At 39.7% G+C, this 22,140-nt stretch overlaps 2 protein-coding genes across 26 annotated transcripts in view; one reads left to right on the forward strand and one right to left on the reverse strand.

Moving 5' to 3' along the window:
- Blm (Bloom syndrome helicase) overlaps positions 1-4,924 on the forward strand; it is a 125,921-nt gene extending 120,997 nt beyond the window's left edge. For all 8 annotated transcript variants that reach the window (XM_076187146.1, XM_076187147.1, XM_076187144.1 and 5 more), the window contains one exon: positions 3,906-4,924. In XM_076187146.1, the coding sequence (XP_076043261.1) occupies positions 3,906-4,161 (256 nt within the window). In that variant the 3' untranslated portion in view covers positions 4,162-4,924. The remainder of the gene's footprint in view (positions 1-3,905) is intronic.
- A 2,940-nt stretch (positions 4,925-7,864) lies between these two features.
- Positions 7,865-22,140, reverse strand: part of tmod (tropomodulin) — a 134,583-nt gene continuing 120,307 nt past the window's right edge. For 10 of the 18 annotated variants that reach the window (XR_012966502.1, XR_012966500.1, XR_012966501.1 and 7 more), the window contains one exon: positions 9,670-9,826. Coding sequence is in view for 2 of the 18 variants with exons in the window: in XM_076187154.1 (XP_076043269.1) it covers positions 9,620-9,826 (207 nt within the window). In the remaining 16 variants the exon portion in view is untranslated. Of the gene's footprint in view, positions 9,827-22,140 lie in introns of all 18 variants that reach the window. The other 8 variants (XR_012966506.1, XM_076187152.1, XM_076187154.1 and 5 more) reach the window with 1 other exon arrangement.

Here is a 22,140-nt window from a genome sequence, read left to right on the forward strand (position 1 = left end):
AGATGTTTAAAGAAAATGGAGAAAAGTGGGAGATAAGTCAACTGTTGTTTGCAGATGACACCACGCTTGTGGCAGGATCAGAGGAGGAATTGAGGAAGTTGGTGACAGAGTTTGGGAGAATGTGTGAAAGACAGTTGAAGATAAATGTGGGTAAAAGTAAGGTGATGAGATGTACAAGGGGTGAAAGTGGCAGTAGACTGGAAGTGAGCATTAAGGGAGAGCGAATGGAGGAAGTGGATAATTTTAGATGCTGGGGTGCGAATGTGGCAGGAAAAGGTGGAGTGGAAGTGGAGGTAGAATGTAGATTGAGAGAAGCAAGTAAATGCCTTGATGGATTAAAAAGTGTAATGAGAAATAGACATTTGGGAATGAATGCTAAGAGGAGATTTTATGAAGGAGTGATTGTGCAAACAGCACTGTATGGGGCAGAAACATGGAACATAAGAGAGGAAGAGAGAAAGAGTTTGAATGTGTTGAGGTGAGGTGTCTGAGAAGTATGATGGGGGTTACTAGGCTAGATAGAGTGAGAGATGAGGAGGAGAACGGGGATGGTAAGGGAGTTGGGAGATAGGTTGGATGAAAGAGTATTGAGATGGTTTGGACACATGGAAAGAATGAGTGAAGAAAGACTAGTAAAAGAGGTATGGAAGGCAGAGGTGGAGGGAGTGAATATGAGGGAGCACCTAGGATGAGATGGATGGATGGGGTGAAGGGGGCTTTGGGGAAGAGGGGAATGTCTGTTGAGGAAGGACGAGAGAGGACAGGAGACAGGGGTGAATGGAAAATGGTTGTATATGGATGATGCTGTGGTGCATGGAGTGGAATGAATGGGGAGATGGGGGGTGAGGTAGTATGTATGAGAAAAATTTGACACAGCCCAAAGGGATTTCTCCCCGTCTTCTCCTTTTCTGCATGAGGGGACGGAGAGGGGGGTCACCGATTTAATGAAGCGGCCTTGCTGTGGATGTGCTGTCTTGCGACACTGCTTCTGACCCAGGGCAGTGGACAAGATGCAGGGATGACCTGTCATCTAGGAGGGTGGAGGGGGAGTGGAGTGTATTAGGGATGGAATGGGTGGGAATGGTTTTTATGCCTTTGTTTTTTTGCTACCTCCCTTGTGAGGGGGAAAAAGCCTTTGGTATGTGTATGTTAAAAAATTTAAATTACTGCTCCTCCTACTCCACTTCTTTCTTCTCTTTGTCCTGCTCTTGCACCACCTTGTATCCAATATGAATGTTGCCATTCACAAACACCAGCTGTTCAATGTTAATGTTGTTGTTGTTGTCGTTCCCTAGACTGTCTGTCCGAGCAGTCCCGTCTCCCCAAGGAATGCCATAGCCGAAACTGGGTTTTCCCACAAATCCTTTATAGAGCGTATGTTGTGTTGTTTGCGTGCATGATTGTGTATAATGCAGTCTTCCATTATGTGTTGTATGGTATGGGGTGAAGTGTTACATCCTGGGCAGCTGCTGTTCACAATGCGGTCATCCAGCCTCTTCTGGTAGCTTAGAAGTGCTGGGTGGTGACCGCACCGCAGTCTGGCCAAGTGGACTCTGTCCTTTCGTGGGAGAGAGGATTCAGAAGGGTGGATATCAGGGGGTCTGGCATGCAGCAGTGTGTTGTCTTTCAGTGTGTTAATGGAGCGGTGAGTGATATGATTATGAATATGTTTCCGGAGGCTGGTATTTGGTGGTTGTGGAGGAAGAGAAGAGAGTATCTGCGCGTGATAAAAGTCTTTGGGTGTTGTTTTAATGTTTCTTGGTGTGTGTGGGTGTTCTGCTATGTAGTGTAGCGGGTGTAATGTGTTTGTGGTGGCTGCGGCAAGTGTTTGTGTGCCTGTCATGTCGAGGTGGTCCTTGACTTTGAGGACTTTTGTTTCATGGTGTAAATGGTCTGTAGGTGTTGTATTTGTGCAGCCTGTAATTGTTTTTAGGGCTTTGTTTTGTATGATTTGAAGGGTGTTGTGGTGTGTCTCACTGAGATTAGGAGCCCATGCAGGACTCGCATAATTCAACACTGAGCGTATGCATTGTTTGTATATTGTTATATTAGTTTCTTTGTTTTGTCCAAATGTTGTTGCAGTGATTGACTTAAGTGCGTTAAGTCTGGGTGTGCATTTGTTTTTTATGTTTGTGATGTGTTGTTTGAAAGACATGGATGTATCGTATGTTACACCAAGAATTTTCGGTGTGTTTGTGTGTGGTATTAGAGTGTTGTTGATGTAGAGATAAGGTATGTATTTGTGTTCTTTTGTCCAGTTTGTGAGAAGTGTTGCTGTAGATTTGGTTGGAGCTATTTTGAGTCTGTTTGTGATGAACCATGTGTTGAGTGTGTCAAGGTATGGCTGGATTATTTCTGCAGCTTTGTCTGTGTTACGATGTGTGCATGTGATTGTTATGTCGTCTGCGTAGGAAGAGATTTGTATTTCTGAGGTGTCTGGCCCCCAAGAGTTGGGGGCCAAACGGCAGCAACCACCCCTGGCCACCGGCACTACGCAGGTGGCACCGATCCCCAAGAGGAGCTACGCCTACCTTGGGGAGTACCACAATCAATGTTAATGTTGCTCAGGCTGGATCTGTTTGCCCCACAAAATGTCTCCCACTGAGTTAAACAGCCTCTCCACAGCAGCTGAGCTAGGAAGAGGAATATTGTATTTTTAGAGGTCCAGCCTGAACATGAACGACAGAATGTTGCCGCTTAGTGAATGTTGTCTTTGTTATTTCCATTGAAAATGTTTTGGAAAAAAAAAATTGTTTTGTAATGCTCGGAATGCAGGAACACTTCAAATTTCAGGTGGTGCATTCCTCTTATGTTCCTTTGAAAATTTTTGCATTCTTGCATTCCTGAAAAGGTGGTGTGTACATACGCAAGAATGCAGGCACACACTAAAGGAATGTACTTGCCCACCTCTGATCCTACCTTTATTTCAAACCACTCACTTTCTCTCTTTCTAATGCTAACACTTGTAAAAACTCTTGACTGCTCTTAACAACTTCCCTCTTATCCCATATATCTGCAAAACTGCCTTCCTGTCTACCCTGTCATAAGCTTTTTCCAAATCCATAAAGGCCCAAAAAATGTCCTTACCTTTTACTAAAGCTTTCTCACATATCTGCCTTACTATAAAAATCTGATCCACACAACCCTTACTTTTCCTAAACCTACACTGTTCCTCTCCTAATTCTCTCAATCAAAACCCTCCCATAAGCCTTCCCAACTACACTCAACAAACTGATCCTTCTGAAACTACTACTCACAATTGTTCCCTTTTCCCTTGTAAAGTGGCAATATACAGGCACTCCTCCAGTCCTCCAACACTCACAAGCCAGTCCACCATTGCTGTAACTCCATTTTTTAGACACTCTACAAGACACCCATCTAACCTAGGTGCCTTACCTGTTCTCATCACATTGATAACTGCTTTCACCTCATCTTTTCGTATTTCTCTCCTATTTTCCTCATTCATCAGTTGTTTTCATAGTGCCTTCCACTGTAACTACTTTCAAAATTTTCTGTAATACTCTTCCCCCATGTCACATCTGCTCTCCTTTTTGCCTCCTTTATCTTATGTTTTATTATTATTACATAAAAATGATAAAGATTAGTTATCATCAGACATTACATAAGGCTGTTTATTGTACTTTGTTGACTGTTTTCTTTTCCAACTTCACTCCTTTTGTCAAAGGTCTCATTTATCTTTCTTATTACCTCATCTGTATGGAAATTAAATAGCCCACAACCAACTTTCACCTCATAACATCTTGTTTTCATTACTGCCAACTCTCACTCAAGCTTCCCACCCATTTACATGTTTATTTTTCTCACATTTAATATATCTTACTTTACAAATTATTTTTATGTAATGAACTTGACTTTCATGTTTTGTTCTTCTTTTATGTGACCAGATACAAGAGGAAGAAGAAGTACAGTTCAAGCAGAGGTCGAACAAAGAGAGCCAAAACAACTTCAAGCACTCCAACAAACACCACTGAATATCGTCAGTCTATTGCCAAGGCAAAGGCAGCAGCTGTTATGCGTCAAGCCAAGGCAGCTGCACCATCCAGGGGAGCTTCACGAGGTGGAAAGACTGGGGGGCCTGGGTTACTGGGGGCTCCAACGCCACGGTCATTCTTGCCAAAACCAAAAGTTGTCAGTTTATGAGGTAGCTAATGTTTGTACTTTTTTTTTTTTTTTTTTTTTTCTCTCTCCACTGTTGGGCCAAATTTTCCAAAGATTGTTACAATTTTGATACTACTTAATACCATTTTTAGCAGTATTATGCAGTTAAAGAATTGTACATGACATTGTTTTTGATATACTCAATGAAATGTTTTGAATCATAGTTTTAGATTTTGTTAAAATTTGAGGACCTTATTCTGAACATTTTTTGGGGGGATATTGATATGTATTCTTAATGGCACAACCTCATTGGGTTTTGGCAAAATGATTTAGTAATGTACATAATTTAAAGAAAGAAATTACTTTTGTGATCTGTTTATACAATATTAAATGTTGTACATATGAAAACTCATTGTTTGCATAAGGAATTATTATGATTGTTTTGATCATTATGACTCTTCATCCATAAGGAGCTAAGATGAAAGGGAAACAATGGTAGGAATAGAAGTAGAATGAGTGCAAGTGGCCCTTGACTTGGCTACCTCTTTCATAAGGAGGAAGAAGCCCTTGGTATATAGATAGAAATAGATTTTATAATAACATTTTATGTAGTGCAGGACACTGTGGGGTTCTTAGCTCTCATCATAGCTCCTCCAACCATTTTCTTCATGTCTCCACGCAAAGGTATGCCTCATTGATATTTCACGTAGTAAAATTAAGTATGTTTTACAATATTCAGTGTATGTTTATTCAAACTCCTCCTTATTTTTGTTCAATAAAGTTTCACATACATACTTATAATAAAGTCTTTTATCCCCTTACAAGGGAGGTAGTCAAAGTCAAAGGCATAAATCCACTCCCAATCCATTTTATCACCACATACTCCACTCCCATTCACCACCCTTCCTTCCCTCCCTCTTTTCTTGGCTCCTGGATGATGAGTCATCCCTGCATCTCACCCATTGTGCAGGGTCAGAAACAATGTAGCAAGACAACACATCCACAGCAATGCTACTTCATTTAATCAGTGACCCCCTCATGCAGAAAAAGAGAAGGTAGGGAGAAGTCCCTTTGGGCCATGTCAAAATATCACTCGCACTTACTCCCTCAACCCCACTCCACCATCCACCCCCTCCATGCATCACAGCATCATCCATACACATTCTCCACTCACCCCTATCTTCTCCCTTCCTCAACAGACAATACCTTCTTTCCCATTGCCCCGTTTACCCCATCCATCCATCTCATCCTTGGTCGCCCCCTCATGTTCACTCTCCCCACCTCTGCCTTCCACACCTCTTTTACTAATCTTTTTTCACTCATTCTTTCCACGTGTCCAAACCATCCCAGTACTCTTTCATCAATCCTATGTCCCAACTTCCACCCCTGCTCTCCTTCTCACTCTATCCAGCCTAGTAACTGCTACCATACTTCTCAGGCATTTCATCTCAAACACATTTAAATTCTTCCTTGCTTATGTTCCATGTTTCTACCCCATACAGTGCTGTCAACACAATCACTCCTTCATAAAGTCTCCTCTTAGCATTCATTCCCAAATGTCTATTTCTCTCTATACTTTTTAATTCCCCAAGGCAGTTACTTGCTTTTCTCAGTCTACATTCTACCACCAGCTCCAATCCTCCCTTTCCTGCTACATTCACACTCAAGTATCTAAAGCTATCAACTTCCTCTAGTCTCCTCCCTTAATACTCAGACGGCTGCAACTTTCTCACCTTGTACATCTCATCACCTTACTTTTACCCACATTTATCTTCAACTTCTTTCAAACACCTTGACAAACACTAAGTTCCTTAATCCCTTCTCTGATCCTGCTACATGTTATCATCAGCAAACAGCAACTGGCTTGTCTCCCATTTTTTCAAATTTCTTGAACCATCTCCAATCCATGGCCCATTACCCTTACATTTACCTCTCACACCATCCCATTAATGTATAAATTGAACAGCCATGGCAACATGACACATTCCTGGCGAAGTCCCACCTTTACGTCAAACCACTCTCTCTCCATTTCTAATTCTAACACAGGCTCTACTACTCTCATAAAATCTCTTGACTGCTCTTAACAGCTTTCCTCCCATCCCATATATCTGCAATACCTCCCACAGTGCCTTTCTGTCTACCCTGTCGTAAGCCTTTTCCAAATCTATAAAGGCCCAAAAAACATCCATACCTTTTTCTAGTTTTCTCACATATCTGCCTTACCATAAAAATCTGATCCACTCTACATGACACCCATCCAAACCAGGTGCCTTTACCTTTTCTAAACCCACACTGTTCCTCTCCTAATTCTATCAGAACCCTCCCATAAGCCTTCCCAACTAGACTCAACAAACTGATTCATCTGAAACTACTACATTAACACTTGTCCCCTTTTCCCTTGTAAAGCTAAACTATACAGGTATTCCTCCAGTACTCTACCCTCTTTTAGACAATCTCACCAGCCAGTCCACCATCACTATACTTCCCTTTTTTAGACATTTTGCATGACACCTATTCAACCTAGGTGCCTTACCTGCTCTCATCACTTTGATAACTACTTTCATCTCATCTTTTCTTATTTTTCCTACATTTTCCTCATTCATCACTGTCATTTTCTTAATGCTTCTCACTGTAATAACCTTCCCTCCTTGTCCTCCTCCACATTTAGCAACTCCCTAAAATATTCTGCCCATCTTCTTACTGCCTTCCCTTATCATTTCTTGATCTGCACATTTTACCTTTTCAACTTGATTTGCCTCACCTTCCTCTCGTGATTCCCTTTCAAAACATCTTTTTATTCCTTTCAATTTTTTTTTGTCATACTCTTAACCAATTTCACATCTGCTCTCCCCTACGCCTCCTTTATCTTGTGCTTTACTTCTCTTTTCTTTGTACCTCTCATGACTCTTGTCCTGTTTTGCAACCAATCTGATTGCTCATTTCTTCTCTTCTACCTTCTTTGCTTCACATTCCACCACTCACTACCATTCCATCTGTTTCCTCCCATCCTCCTTGTTCCACACACCATCTTTGCACACCTTGTGACTCCCTCCCACTCTTCTTGTACTCCTCCTTAAGCAGTGTACTCTATGCACTTCCCTACCTTGTCATTTTCCTCTCACTTTACCTTCCACCAAAAAATCTGATATTCCCAGACTCTCTCCCTAAAGAATATGTACATCCAAAACTCTTCCTACTCTTCTGGTTACCACTATATAATCCATTAAAGTCCTATCTGCCACCCTCTCCTATGTGTACTTGTGCTTGACTTTCTTCCTAAACATGCTATCATCAACTGTTTTCCTAGACACTTCTGTACCACTACAATTATTTCCTGGCACTCCACACTTCCCAACCACTCCTATTGGTTCGTCTCTTGCATTGAGATCTCCCATTATCACTAAATTGACATTTCTCCTTAAATTCTCTATGCACTCACTTAAATCTATCAAAAAAGCCTTCCTCTACCTTCCACTCCACCACACACTTACCTCTCTCTTCGCGTACTAGTATAGCCATCCCTTCACTCCAACACCTTCCCAAACACTTGCCCCTCCCTATCAGTTTAGTTTTACTGAATGCCAACATTCTCATAAACATACTGCCTACCTCTGCCCTTTTAATCTCATTTCATGTCTCCACACAAAGGTACACCTCATTGACATTCACATAATAAAATTAAATGTATGTTTTATGAGATTCAAACCCCTCTCCTCATCTTATTTTTGTTCAATAAAACTTCACATACAGTGGAAAGAAATGTTTTATTGAGTGCTTATGTACACTGCTGTACAATCAAGTTCATAACAATAATTTTGATACAGAACAAGTCCTTTATAGTTAAATGCACATGGGACTTCCTATAAATCAAACATTAAAAATTCATTATAAAACAATATCAATATACTGATAATTACCAGCAATTGTCAAAAAGGTGCACTAAATATTGGTATAATCCAAAATTGAACACATTCATATACGACACATGCGAGCTCTGACAGTGAGACACAAAATTACCTTCCGACCGCCACAACTGACAAAGACAGGTAAGCCAATGCAAAGAGGCAAAAGCATCCAATTTGAATTTCTTGGCATCTTAAGTCATGAGTGTATGTATGTGTACGTGTATATATATATATATACACACACATACACATACACACCATCCTTGTGGCATCTGGGGGAGCGCCAAACAACAGCCGAGGAGGGATGGGTCAAATAGAGACCTTCCAACATTGCACTATATCTGCATCAGGTGGAGTACAATCATGGTATATCACAGATTTATTTACTTCATTTCTGGTGCTGTTTCAACAACATAGGCGAATTACTCACTATATAGTCACATTCAAATGATCCAACATTAAGGAACTGTCACCAAGCTTTTAATTCTTGTGGTTACATTACTGAAGTATATTATTTCTGACCACTAAATGCTCTATTGTACCTATCTAAATCAATGTCATACATTCTTGAAGACCATGAACTTGAAACTAGTGAACTTCATGCTTCATGCAGAAAATATGACTTCCACCCCTAGTATGTCATTATGATACTCCACTCATTGACTCTACCCTCCACGTCCATCCCCAGAGCATGGCTCCTTCTTGGGCAGTGATGTGTAAAGCACCATCCATTCATCTATTTGTGTAATAACAGGGAGAGTTCCTCAGGCTGTTTGACAAAGTGTTTATTTTGAGCTGTTGAGGGGCCCAAGGTCAGTACAGGAATTAACTTGTGTCAATCACATACACAAGAATTCCACATATTTACTTATAAACTTGCATATTACTTTACATCACTCTTGCATCCAGTATTACTTCACATACATATTGTCCACTTGCTTTTAATTTTGTCATGTCTAATGGTAATGTGAAGACTATAATTTGAACTACAAATCAAAATCTACAAATATTAAAAATTTGCTTCAATGTTCACTTTTGTGCTAGACAAAAGAATTCAAAGCACATTCTAACTATTGTATAAATTTTATACCTGTTGTCAATGGAGTTCTCTTCATAAATATAAAATACCAAGTAAAACCATTAAAAATGTTACCATTCATAGAAAAGGACATTTTTCCTTAACGTCTTTGGTACTTCCATGCTGTTTGGGTTGAGATGGCAAAGTGAAGTTGAGGGGACAGCAGGATGTAGTAACGGTATCAGGACTTCAAGAGGGTGTTTGGGGAGGTGTTCAGAATTGCAGAACTCCATTGTCCAATTCTACACTTATGGCAGAATGACAAATTACTGAAATGTGTTGGGAGGAGGTGTTCAGGGTTGCAGAACTCCATTGCTCACTTCTACACTCATGACAGATTGACACTTATTGGAGGTGTTGGGGATTCAACGACACAAAATGTACACGGGACTTGGGACTATGGACACAAAAGAAAATAGGAATGTGGAGAGGAGGCGAGGGGTGAGCACATAGAGGAAAAGAGAGCACTGAGAATGACTGAACAGTATGAACAAGAAGTGTACAGTGAACAGAAATTTTATGGGTGACAGGTGTAGCACGTGGGGAGCAGGAGGGTGACAGATGGAATCCAAGCGACGGCATCATACACACAGCCTGGCCTGCTGCTGCTGCTCCTGCCTCTAATCCTCATCATCATCACGCGCTGGCAGCCGGAAAGCGGCTGGCAGTGGAACAATGCCAATGGTGCAGTTCTTGGTCTTGCGGCCAATTCGAATCTCACGGACTGAAAGAACAAGCTAGAGATTAATATAGGATATTAAGGAAACTTCCAAATATTACAAGGGGGAAGCAAATCTGATTTGTTTGATGATGTCCCAGTGGAATCAATGACCAGGGCAAGGTCATGACCAGCTAGTACTCATCTCTACTGTGCCTCCATATAATAGGAGGCTTAAAGACAGTTAAGCTTACTTCTTCAGAATCCCTACATATTTTTGTCTAGTCTACTAAAATAGTTGTTGCAAACCTTTAATATAGCCAAACCAATCATCTAGGTTTTCAAAGGAAAAACATAATACTGTAAGTTGAATAAATTAAATACAGGGTTTGTTTCATGCGTGCAAAATGACACAATAAACACCTCACATGTAATCTAGGGAACAAAGGACTGAATGCCAGTTTCAACGACATTACTGCCAAAACATGAAACAAGAGGGAACTGTTTCAATGGCAATTTGTGTTAAGGACCAAGGGAGTTTGTCATGGCTGGGTTCAGCTTTCATGCTCAGGATGGCTAGCATCCTTACAAATATGTACTCAAGGAATTTTATCCCAAATCCAACATGTATCAAATGACTATTTATATTCTCTACCAGATATGATGTACTAACTGTCTGCCATCAAGTACAAAGACTAGAAACATGCCTTATTACCAGATCAGATACAAGATACATGAAATAATTCAAATTTACTACAGAATCACTTTTTTACATTTACAATTTACAGTGTTATGAAAGGGAATGATTTAAGTTTGAAAGTTATGCCATCACCCAGAAACTGGGGTGGCTTGGCAGATCTACTTCCCATCCACTCACATGGCTGTAGTCATCTGTGTCGACTACAGCTCTCCTTCTTGTTTCACATTTCCAGACATTTCCACTTGAGCCCCAGCTGCAAGGTGTGTTAACCTGAGGTGTTTACAGTCTGCGTAAAAATGTCTGTGTTTGTGCAACAGAAACTATTTGAATTATTTTTCTTCTCATTTCAATAATCTAGTGTTTGGGGTTTTGTGTAAATAAATAAAAAAAAGTCTCTGTAAAATTCATATCTACTCTGTGAAATATTTTGTACTGGGCAGTATTCGTCCTTATTATATTTTTTTTCAAGATCATTTCATTCATCTCCGTGCTCTGCAATACCTTTTGGTAGAAAAGAGTTTACACTTTTCTCAATCAATTTCCTTTTATTGTAGGACTAGTGACTAATCTCCACAAAAAATAAATAAATAAATAAATGCTGATCACTTAAATTCTACCATCCCTCTGTTCTGGTTCCCTCCATCCTGGTATATACATACATATACCAAGGGCTTTTCCCCCCTTACAAGGAAGGTACCCAGAGTCAAAGACATAAACCTAGTCTCACCCATTCCACTCTCATTCACCACCCCTCCCTCTTCTCGACTCCTACTGAATGATGAGTCATCCCTGCATCTAACCCACTGCCCTAGGTCAGAAGCAATGCAGCAAGACTGCACATCCACTGCAAAGCCACTCCCCTCACCCAGAAAAAGAGAAGACTGGGAGAAATACCTTCAGGTTGGGTCAAAATATCATTCACACGTAGTCCCTCATCCCCCACATCTTCCAAAACCTTCCCACAGCATCCCAAAATACATCACATACATAAAAAAAAAAAAATAACACATACTTTCAAGACCAATCAATTCCATACTAAATCACACCCCAAAATAAACCATACAGAGAAACCCTCTTCAGATACATGATCACACACTAGCATGCCAACCTTCGGGTCTACCTAGCACTATAGCAATATCAACACAATACACTAACCTGGTATCAGACACCCTATAACCCTGATATAGTCTACCACACAGAAGACACATAATGTGTAACCTTACACTAACAAAATTCATGCACAGTAAACCCTTAATAACACTTTATAAAAATAGTTTATGAAATGGTCTGTATTTCTGCCTCTTAAACTGAACAGAGTTTGTTCATGTATGTTACTGTGAATGTATTGAATCCAGTTGGAGGAGATTGTCCAACCAACCCCTTCTCCGCACTAGTGGTCAGCATCTAAGAACTTCGTTCAGTCAGCTCACTATGTGTATCAAGGGTTTACTGTACTCCTAGTATAGAAATTTATTTTGGTGCCTTAATCATAACATTCTAAATGATGTATCACCTACAAACTTAATGTAATGTTAATTTCTATACATACTCTAGCTTAAAATAAGAATACTGCATCTCTCTTTCTCTCTCTTTTTAACATAATTTAGTCTTTACAGGTTAACAATTTAAAATATTTGTTAAAGGTGCTTGTGAGCATTTTTTTCCTCTTGGCTAAGGGTAACCCTTTCTGTAGGATTAAACCTAACTTGATCAACCCTTTCACTGCTACTAACAACTTATAAATTTGTTATGGCCTACAGAAAAGTCTCTCTAACTCCAATTTTCCCAGCTAAAACAACTAAAATACTGAACACCACACTACACTGCCTTATTCACCCTAATAATTTTTCCTCTCCCATACATTTTTTCTACTACATTTCATGCTTATGGCCAAATGATGAAGTGTTGAGGGTAAACCAGCTTTGGCTGTTGGGCTGTGCCTTGCTGCACTGCTTTTGATCCAAGCAGTATCGCAGGGGACAGGGCACTGCTACATCCCAGAGATACTAAGAAACAAAGGGTGGTTGAATGGTCTTTACTTGGTTCTTATATGAATGTATGCTTCAACTTTACCTCTCCCATTATAAGAGGAAAAGGGTCTTATATATACATTTAGAAAATGAAATATATAAAATAATTCTTCCAGCAACATTAGCTTGTGTGCAGCTTAACGTCTTTATTCTTGACAAAATGACTGGCATGTGTGAGCTATTACATTAAATCCCATTATTTTGATTGTTGGGCATCTTTTCTAAATTTTAAAGACAATTATTTCCTTAATCTATATATTACATATACATACACATACCAATGGCTTTTCCCCCTTACAAGGAAGGTAGCCAAAGTCAAAGGCATAAATCCCCTCCCACCCATTTCATCCCACATACTCCACTCCCATTCCCCATCCCTCCCTTCCTTTTAGTTCCTCCTGGATGATGGGTCATCCCTGCATCTCACCCACTACCCTGGGTCAGAAGCAATGTAGCAAGATATTGCACATCCATGGTAAGGCCACTTCGTTTAATTGGCAACCCCCGCCCCTCTCTCTGTCCCCTCATGCAGAAAAATAGAAGAGGAGATGAAATCTCTTCAGGCTGCATCAAAATATAATTCACACATACAGGAGTCCCTCAAATAATGCGGGGGTTAGGTTCCTGAAATGACCGCGTATGACCAAATCCGCGTATGCTGACTTTTTATATTAAATACCGAGAACCGTATGTATGTGTACGTGTGTGTATGCATGCGTGTGTGTGTGTGTGTGTGTGCGCGTGTGTATGTGGCGTATGTATTTGTACGTATATACATGTGTATGTGGCGTATATATGTGTGTGTACGTGGCGTATACACATTGTGTGTGTGGCGTATGTATATGTGTGTGTATGTGGCATATGTATGTGTGTGTGGCGTGTGTGTGTGTGCGTGCGTGCGTGTATGTGTCTGTGTTAACATGTACAAGTAAGCATGTATGTGCGTGTGTCTGTGTTCGTATTTGTGTGTACATGCACGCGCATTCACAACATACACTGGTTGTCTAACACGTGTCTACGTGTGCGTGTCTACACGTGTGTAAGCGTGTATATGTCTGTTTTTGATCTCCCAAACCACCACCGCCAGTAACAAGAACCTCATAAAAGAAATTAAGACACGACAAGCGCAGTCATTATCAGACTTATTAGTTGTGTTCCAAATGAAAGAAACATTACACTTCATCAGGTTAGGGCGGTAAAATTGTTTGCGATGTTGCCGCATGTGTGCGTATGCGTGCCCGACTCGGTGCGAATTTTAAAACGGTTCTCTACATTTGAGATGGTTTTGAAATAAAATCCGCGTATGACTGAATCCGTGTTATTCAAATCCACGTTATTTGAGGGACCCCTGTACTCCCTCACCCCCAACTTCCTTCTATATATCACAACATCATCCATACACAACCATTCTCCACTCAGCCCTACCTTCTGTCTTCTCCCTTCCTTAACAGACATTCCCCTCTTTCCCAATGCCCCATTTACCCCCATCCATCCATCTCATCCATGGTTGCCCCCTCATATTCACTCCCTCCACCTTTGCCCTCTGCACATCTTTTACTAATCTTTCTTCACTCATTCTTTCCATGTCCAAACCATCCCAATACTCTTTCACCAACCCTATCTCCCAACTACCTTTCCAGCCCCATTCTCCTCCTCACCTTCTCATTTCTCACTCTATCTAGCCTAGTAACCCCTACCATACTTCTTAGGCATTTAATCTCAAACACATTTAAATTCTTCCTTGCTTATGTTCCATGTTTCTACCCCATACAGTGCTGTCAGCACAATCCTTCATACAAACTCCTCTTAGGCTCCATTCCCAAATGTCTATTTCTCATTACACTTTTTAATCCCCAAAGCATTTACTTACTTCTCTCAATCTACATTCTACCTCCACCTCCATTCCTACCTTTCCCACCACATTCGCCTCCAAGTATCTAAAGCTATCCACTTCCAACCAGTCTCTTTTCCTTAATACTCACTTCCAATTTGCTGCCATCTTCTCCCCTTATACATCTTATCACCTTAGTTTTACCCACATCTATCTTCAACTTCTTTCTTTTGCACACCTTCCCAAACTCCTCTGATCCTGCTACAAAGCAGTGTGTTAGCAAATAATAACTAGCTTATCTTCCATTCTCCATTTTCTTTAACCATCTCCAATCCAAGACCCACTACCCTTACATTTACCTCTCACACAACCCCATCCGTGTATGAATTGAACAGCCAAAGTGACACAACACATAACTGGTGAACCTTTACCTCAAATCATTCTCTACATTTATTATAACAGGCTCTACTACTCACAAAAACCCTTGACTGCTCTTAACATCTTTCCTATCCCATATATCTGCAATACCTCCCATAATGCCTTCCTGTTTACCGTCATAAGCCTTTTCCAAATCCATAAAGGCCCGAGAAACATCCTTACTTTTTCCTAAAACTTTCTTACATATCTGCCTTAATATAAAAATCTGATCCATGCAACCCCTACCTATCCTAAACCTACACGGTTCCTCACCAATTACTCCCTCTGTTCCTCTCCTATTCCTCTTAATCAAAACCCTTTCATAAGCCTTTCCAACTACACTCAACAAACTGATCCCTCTGAAACTACTACACTACTCCAGTCCTCCAGCACTCTACCCTCTTTTAAACAAACATAAAACCTCACCAGCCAGTCCACCATCACTGTATCTCCCATTTTTTGACATATATATATATATACCGGTATATATTCATTGGGCACAAATATCAAATATGAATGATTTATATATTAACCACTTTATCATAAAAGTTTATAACCAGTTGAGGAAATAGGTACCCCAAAATCTGTGTTGTTTGAGGGAGGGGGTAATCTTAGCATGTCTGCCTGAGTTTTGTATTGAATTGATGTAATGACCAAGAACATTGTATGTATTCTGAAAAAGTATTGAACTGCTTGAGTTTGCTTCTCAGGTAAGCTTCAAATGTCTGTCATTTGTTCCCCAAAAATAGTGAAAATATTGTGAAATATATTATTACAACAATCATTTAGTAGATGTGGTAAATTAAAAAGGTTATCTTGTTGGTTAGGGAAAAATATCATGAAATGCAGATAAATTATACATGATGAAGAGTTTGTTAAAGATGTTTTTAAGACCAACAATCATTAACCATAAAATAAGCATTAAAAAAGAAATAAAATTCTACCACTGGGCTAATATCATGGTGATGTATGTAAATCTGTAGCTGCCTTACACTATTTTTATTTATTTTTATTTTATTTTTTTGGCAACTTCAGGACTAATTAGGCAAACCATTTAAGCCTAGGTCCCTGACCTAAGCTGGGCACTGTTGACTACATGTACGTCTGCAGCTGTGGTAGGACCTGACCTCACAATTATGGTAAAGACATTTCTAAAAGTTTCAAAGCCAAGTATAAAACAAATTAAACAATACATGGTCCCATTTCTTGAAAGAGAAGAAAATAAACAAACAAAAAATAAATTACTTAAATTGTACAAAAATGTGTAAAAATTGGTACTAAAAATGTACAAAAAACACAAAGTCCACAGACAAAATGCAAACTTCTACGATACAACATTCAAGACGAATGAGAAGGATCAAACAAGTGCCTGATATTCCCCCTATTCCATGGACAATACAAGTGCATGCGTGTGTCCAATTGGCAATCCAGATGTCACTTATGTTATACCTGATTAAACATAATTCTGAACATATTTCTATCCACTTGCACTAACATTATGTGCACAGGATACATGACTTTGAGAAAACTTTTGCATTTATTACATCTTAGCATGAAATATGTTTAAGGCTGCTGTAACTAGAAAGGTGATAGCAAACTGACACACTGCACAGCACAACATGCCATAGTGAAGCCACGCATGTCATGTCAAGAGCCAAACATGAAACAAGTACTAGGACACCAAAAATAAAAAATAAACAAATAAAAAGGGGATGTGCAAACAAGTTACAAATAATTAAGAAAAAATATATATATACGAGACATAACAGGAACGACAAAAGAGCAGTTCAAGAAACGGTATGGATGTAATAATGAACATGTGGACATATACCCCTTTCTACTTACAGTTGCTGAGAGCGATACACTTGTATATGAAAGCAGAGCTTATTAGAGAACAGACGGGTGAAAAAATCCCCAAAGGTGAAATAAACTAACCCTTAGTCATTCCAATACTTGATCAAAATTTAGCCGACAAAAGGCAGAAAAAAAAAACTCAGAATTATAAACAAGATAAGGAACAAGTTTTACAAAAGGTTACAAGGGAAGGAAATTTACAAGTGGACAAAAGGTCGAGAAAAAGACACATGAAGGGAGGTAGAGAAGTGAAAAAGAGCCCATTTTTTATAGGGAAGGTATACAAGTAGCTCTGTGGGAGAGTGATCCAAGTGCCACGGGCCACCAGACCCTAACTTTGTGCTCAAACAACCAACCTGGGCTTCCTGGGGGTTGGATTTGTCTCCCTTAAAGGGAGACAAATCCAACTCCTGCCAGGTGGTGCCAAAGGCCCAGGTCTGCTGGTTGAGCACAAAATCAGGGTCTGGCAGCCCATGGCACTTGGATCACCTCCCACGTAGCTACTCGTATGAGTACAATACCAGAGGTGTCAGGAATGTGTGGTATGTAGTGGAAAAAAATAAATAAAATAATGAAAAAAACAAAAAACAAAAAATGTTATGCGAGATGAGGCAAATGGATAAAGCAAAAGAAATGACAGAGAATAGTGAAATAAGGTAAATGCAGCATTGGCCTAAAGGGGCATGTATAGAATCAATGTCTGCAAAGAAGATACGAGTAAGTGTTCAAGAATGTAGAGGAAGGAAGTGAAGTAAATGGTAAGTGGTAAAGGGCACAGCAGATGTATTTATCTGACTGTAATACACAGTGTCTTGCTGCACTGATACAGGGATGACCCATCATCCATGAGGAGCCAAGATGAGAGGGACAAAAGGGTGGTGGAAGGTTGTGGGATGGGTGGGTGAGTACTTGCCTTTTGACTTGGCTACCTCCAATATAAATGGGGGAAAAAACCCTTGAAGTATATAGTAATACACAGGAACACACTCTCTATCATACCCAAATTTAAACTGGTTCATGTTTTTAGAGAGGTGGGTGCATACTTTGTCTCCCACATAAGAAAAGGGTTCTTTGGTATGTACATATGGTCTTAGTTGCATTATGTCTTCTATTAGGCAAATCCAGGGAATGAATGAGGAAAGCAGAAGTGTATGGAGTGAACATGAAAGACCAAGATAAGGTGGATGTATGGAGACAGGCATATATGCAAGAGGAATATCTGTTGAGCAAGATAGGAATGAATGGAGAATGGTTATAAATAGATGAAGAAGTGATGCAGCCTAAACAAATATTCTCCTAATTTACTCTTTAAATTATTGTAAGTTAGCAAGGTGGGTGGGTGATGATTGTGTGTTAGATGGGCATGGGACGAGTGTAAACTGACTCAACTAATCCCCTTATAAAGGGAGAAAAGACCTTATGGTATGTGTGTATGTACATCTATTTGGCTACTCAATGAGTTAACACATCCATGTGAAAAATGGCTTCTTGATATCCTTCTGGTATGTAGTCTTCAATTTGTTTCCATGACCTCTCAAGGTTAATGCAGGGTGACGCCCAAAGGGATGTTCCCCACGTCTGCTCCATAGACGAGTGGATGTAGAGTCATTGTACTATGAAGTGATGGGGGCAAAACACCTTCAGCTGTTAAGCTCTGAACTGAGTTAAGTGTGGTTCATTGGACTGTGTTTGACCCAGGCAGTGTGGCTGTGGTAGGTGACCCTTTGTCCCTAAGATGTCCGGTTGGAAGAAGTGGTGTAAGTAGGTCTTCTGAGGTGGGTGTCTGCTGTGACTCAACCAACACTTTTCAAGAATATTAAGACCTTTGTACATAGAAGCAAGAGAAAGAAAAGAGGATTGTAAAGAAAAGGAAAACAATGAGCTATGAGTACAAACACAAGAGAGAATAAATAAACAAGATTGTAAGGATAAACTGGTGCAACACAGATGAATCACAAAGAATATGGGGTATGGGATAGACACACAAGATGATCTGGAAGTGTGGAGACAGTGACAAAAGAAAGACAAGGAATGTGATAAAAGAGACAGGAAGACCTTAAAAAGAAGAGACTGGTAAGGACATCTTGATATTGAAAAGGGGCAGTCATTGGAGTCATTTATGTGAACCAAATTCAGGAGAGGGAAATGGGAGGCCAGAGGACTAGAATAAGGATATGTCATTGTCCTCCCCTACCCCAACAGAGGGAAAGGGCCCTTAAATTGAATAGTCCGGCAAGTCTTGGACAAAAGTCGTCAACAAATTGGTGCTGGACAGTTAAGGAACACCAAAAATAATCTGATGCTAAAAGAGTAGGAACTGCAGAATTGAGTGGGGACCTGAAAACATGCTGTGCAAATGGGTGGGGGCCTTTACAGGGTACGAGCCCTCACAGTGGCAAACAGGGTAAGCAAGATCACACAGAAGCCATGAGGGTAGGCAGGGCCTCAACAAAAGCTGTGCCTGATGGGTTCCCAAACCAGATCTGCAGGTCTCGTGAAGGAGCTAACCTCTTTAACATGGTGGCATCCTTGGGGTCCAGACTCTGGCCCAGTCTTCCTAGGCCAAAATCCCATTACATCCCAATTCGTCACACTTGACAGAATAAAATAATCTATTATTAACTAGAATGACATGGGTTAAGTATGCCACTGGGTCAAAGAGGTTAAGGGCAAGCAGGGTGGTAAAACTGACCAGGTCACTTCCTGAACACCTGTAGGACCTGGCTATCCTATCCAGACCAAAGCTCCTCATCCAACCACACCAACAAAATGCATTTCACCCCTACAGCATGTAGGTATGAAGCAGGGCACCAACGGATACTTATAAGCCTCAGCAATAAAAAAAATAACTGAAATCTGTGGACACAGCAGCCAAATGACATAAAGCCAGTATGAAAAGCATCAATACCCAAGAACCATTACCAAGGTATGCCTTTGATATTCATCACCAGATACCCAAAACTAAATCAAAAGCATGAAAGTAGCAACATGTACCTTGTTTTCCACCACAAACCTGGAATGGGTTTCCATATTTAAATTTACAAATCTCAAGCTTAATTCATATTGTGGCAGCAACCTTCAATGAACTTTTATTACATACATACATGGTTATAACATTTTATATACATGGGGATGGGGAAAACAACTGCTTATGGAGTTTTTCCTCAAGAGGAATTTATAACAATGGATGGATTGATTAAATCAATGTAAACATACATACATTATCATGCATAATACAAGTGATTTCCTCATCTAACCCATCCACTACCATAGTTCCTACTCAAATATCTGTAACACAATATTGTCCTCAAGGGTAAAAGCACTGGCGAGTTATCTGTAATGAAATGCAAATATTGTATTCTAATAACCACCCCCTACCTACCATAAAATACCTTATCAACTGAGGCCTCAGAACTGTCTGGAAGTTCTCTTTTCTGTGCAAGAAAATGATATAAAAATCTCATATCTGCAACTGAATCTAACAGTCGCTCAAGTTGACGTGGTATGCCAATCCATTTCTCTTGCAAAGTAAACCCTGTCACAGAAATTTCTTAAGATTTGATCCATCCAATCTCCCCCCAAAAAAGGCTACAAATCTGTATGGCCAATATAACCTTTCCTAGAAGCTTAGTCTATTTCAATCTGATTATTCTCCAGAACACATTTCTAACTCCACTTGTGAGTGGAACCAGATTCTAGTCAGAGATGTCTACATATTTAAGTTCTTGTACAGGGATACTATATCCACATTTTCACATCTGAAGAGTATCCTTCCTTTTTAATGTGCTCCTAAATAGATCAGTGTCTGAGATATGTACATTTCATTTGTATATTTGCTTAGTCTATCCATCTATCTATATACCAAGGGCTTTTTCCCCAACTCAAAGGATCGTACCCACTCATCATCTTCCCTCCATCTCATCTTAGCTCCTTGTGGATGAAGGGTCATCCCTGTCTCCTGCCCATTCCTCTGAGTCAGACATAATGCAGCAAGACACAGTACATCCACAGCAAGGCTGCTTCACTTAATCAATGACCCCATCTCTCTCCATTCTCTCATGTTTATTTGCTTAGTACCCATCTCAATATACCATCTTGCCAAGACCAACAATGGGCACCTGCAAGTTGTAGTACTGATAGAATAATATATATTTCATTACTGAACATCTTTAGAATCTATTAACATACATATACCAAAGGCTTTTCCCCCTTACAAGGGAGGTAGCTAAAAAACAAAGTCTACTCTCACTTGAATCTATAAGACTAACAATCAGTCTCCGAGTAGGATTACGATTTTCTTAAAAATTAATGTATATTAAATGGGAAAAAATAATCCTCCCCCTCCTTTTTTTTTTCACACGTGGTTTAACATTATAAACTACACCCTATCAAGAGGCTAGGATGGTGCCCCTTACAGAGGACTTTGTAGTGTGGAATTTAATAAATAAAGAAAATGGGTAACTAACCCCCACTCTCCCTCTCCTACTAGTAGGTGTTATGGACAACAACCCAAAACAAGGGCACAAGGACTATTACTGGCTAATGCAAAGTTGTTTCCAGTTATAAAAACACGAGACAGCAGTTATTATTGCCAAATGGCACATGCCCTTTGTTGTTAAATTCTATCAATGTATTTCTTGTAGTCTCTACTGTACACATACTTTTCATTAGTTACAATCAGCTCATTCTAATTTTCCAAGTCACCAATTCTTCTTTCATGTGCAAATATCATAATCACTCCATGCATTTCTTCTTGTACTTTCAATTTACTTTTTAGCTGTCCAAATAAGCTTGGTTCCTTTTCACTTTCCATCACTTCAATGTTCGCCTTAATTTCAGTTCACTGTAGCCTTTACTTAATTAGGTCTTTGTTTTGGGGTTTTCAATTTCCAGCATGCATTCACTGATCTGGTGGCTGATGCTAGTTACCTGGGAGCTGTGCCTGTGAGAGAGAGCTGGGTCAATAGAACTAACTGATTCACTGATTTCTTCAAAGTATACAGGGTTACCATATGTGGAAGCAGTGGGGGTAAAACTGATCTGGCTATCACATTTTTCTGTAGAGGCAGAACTGCATGTGACCTTAGCAATGTGGTGGGGTGTGGTATCACATACACACATACATACATAATAAAATACCTTTCCCCCTTCTTTAAAGCAAAAAGGCCTTTTGGTATTTATTTATGTATGTATATATTATTATGGTTATGATTTCCAGACTAGCTCTTCTTTCAGTACTTGTTTTCTTTTTATTGAGTATCATCACTTCTTTCTTATTTTTTCTTCATGTATTCAGCACATCATTTTGTGAATATTCTTCTAAATACATCTCGATCATATAGAAAATGTTCAGTGTGCACTGAGGGGAACAACTTCTCCTTAATTTACTTCGATTATCAACATTCAAGGTCTTGCCTGTAATTTATGTAAAAAATCTTTTAGAACCCAATGTAGACATTTTCCAAAGGAGTATAACCATTCTTCAGTGTTTAGGGGAAAAATAGAAAAAAAAAAAAAAAAAAAAAAAAAAAAAAAAATGACAAGACTG

The sequence above is a fragment of the Oratosquilla oratoria genome, chromosome 6, assembly GCF_046742065.1.
Source record: "Oratosquilla oratoria isolate Oo_2021 chromosome 6, ASM4674206v1, whole genome shotgun sequence".
NCBI classification, from domain to species: domain Eukaryota; kingdom Metazoa; phylum Arthropoda; class Malacostraca; order Stomatopoda; family Squillidae; genus Oratosquilla; species Oratosquilla oratoria.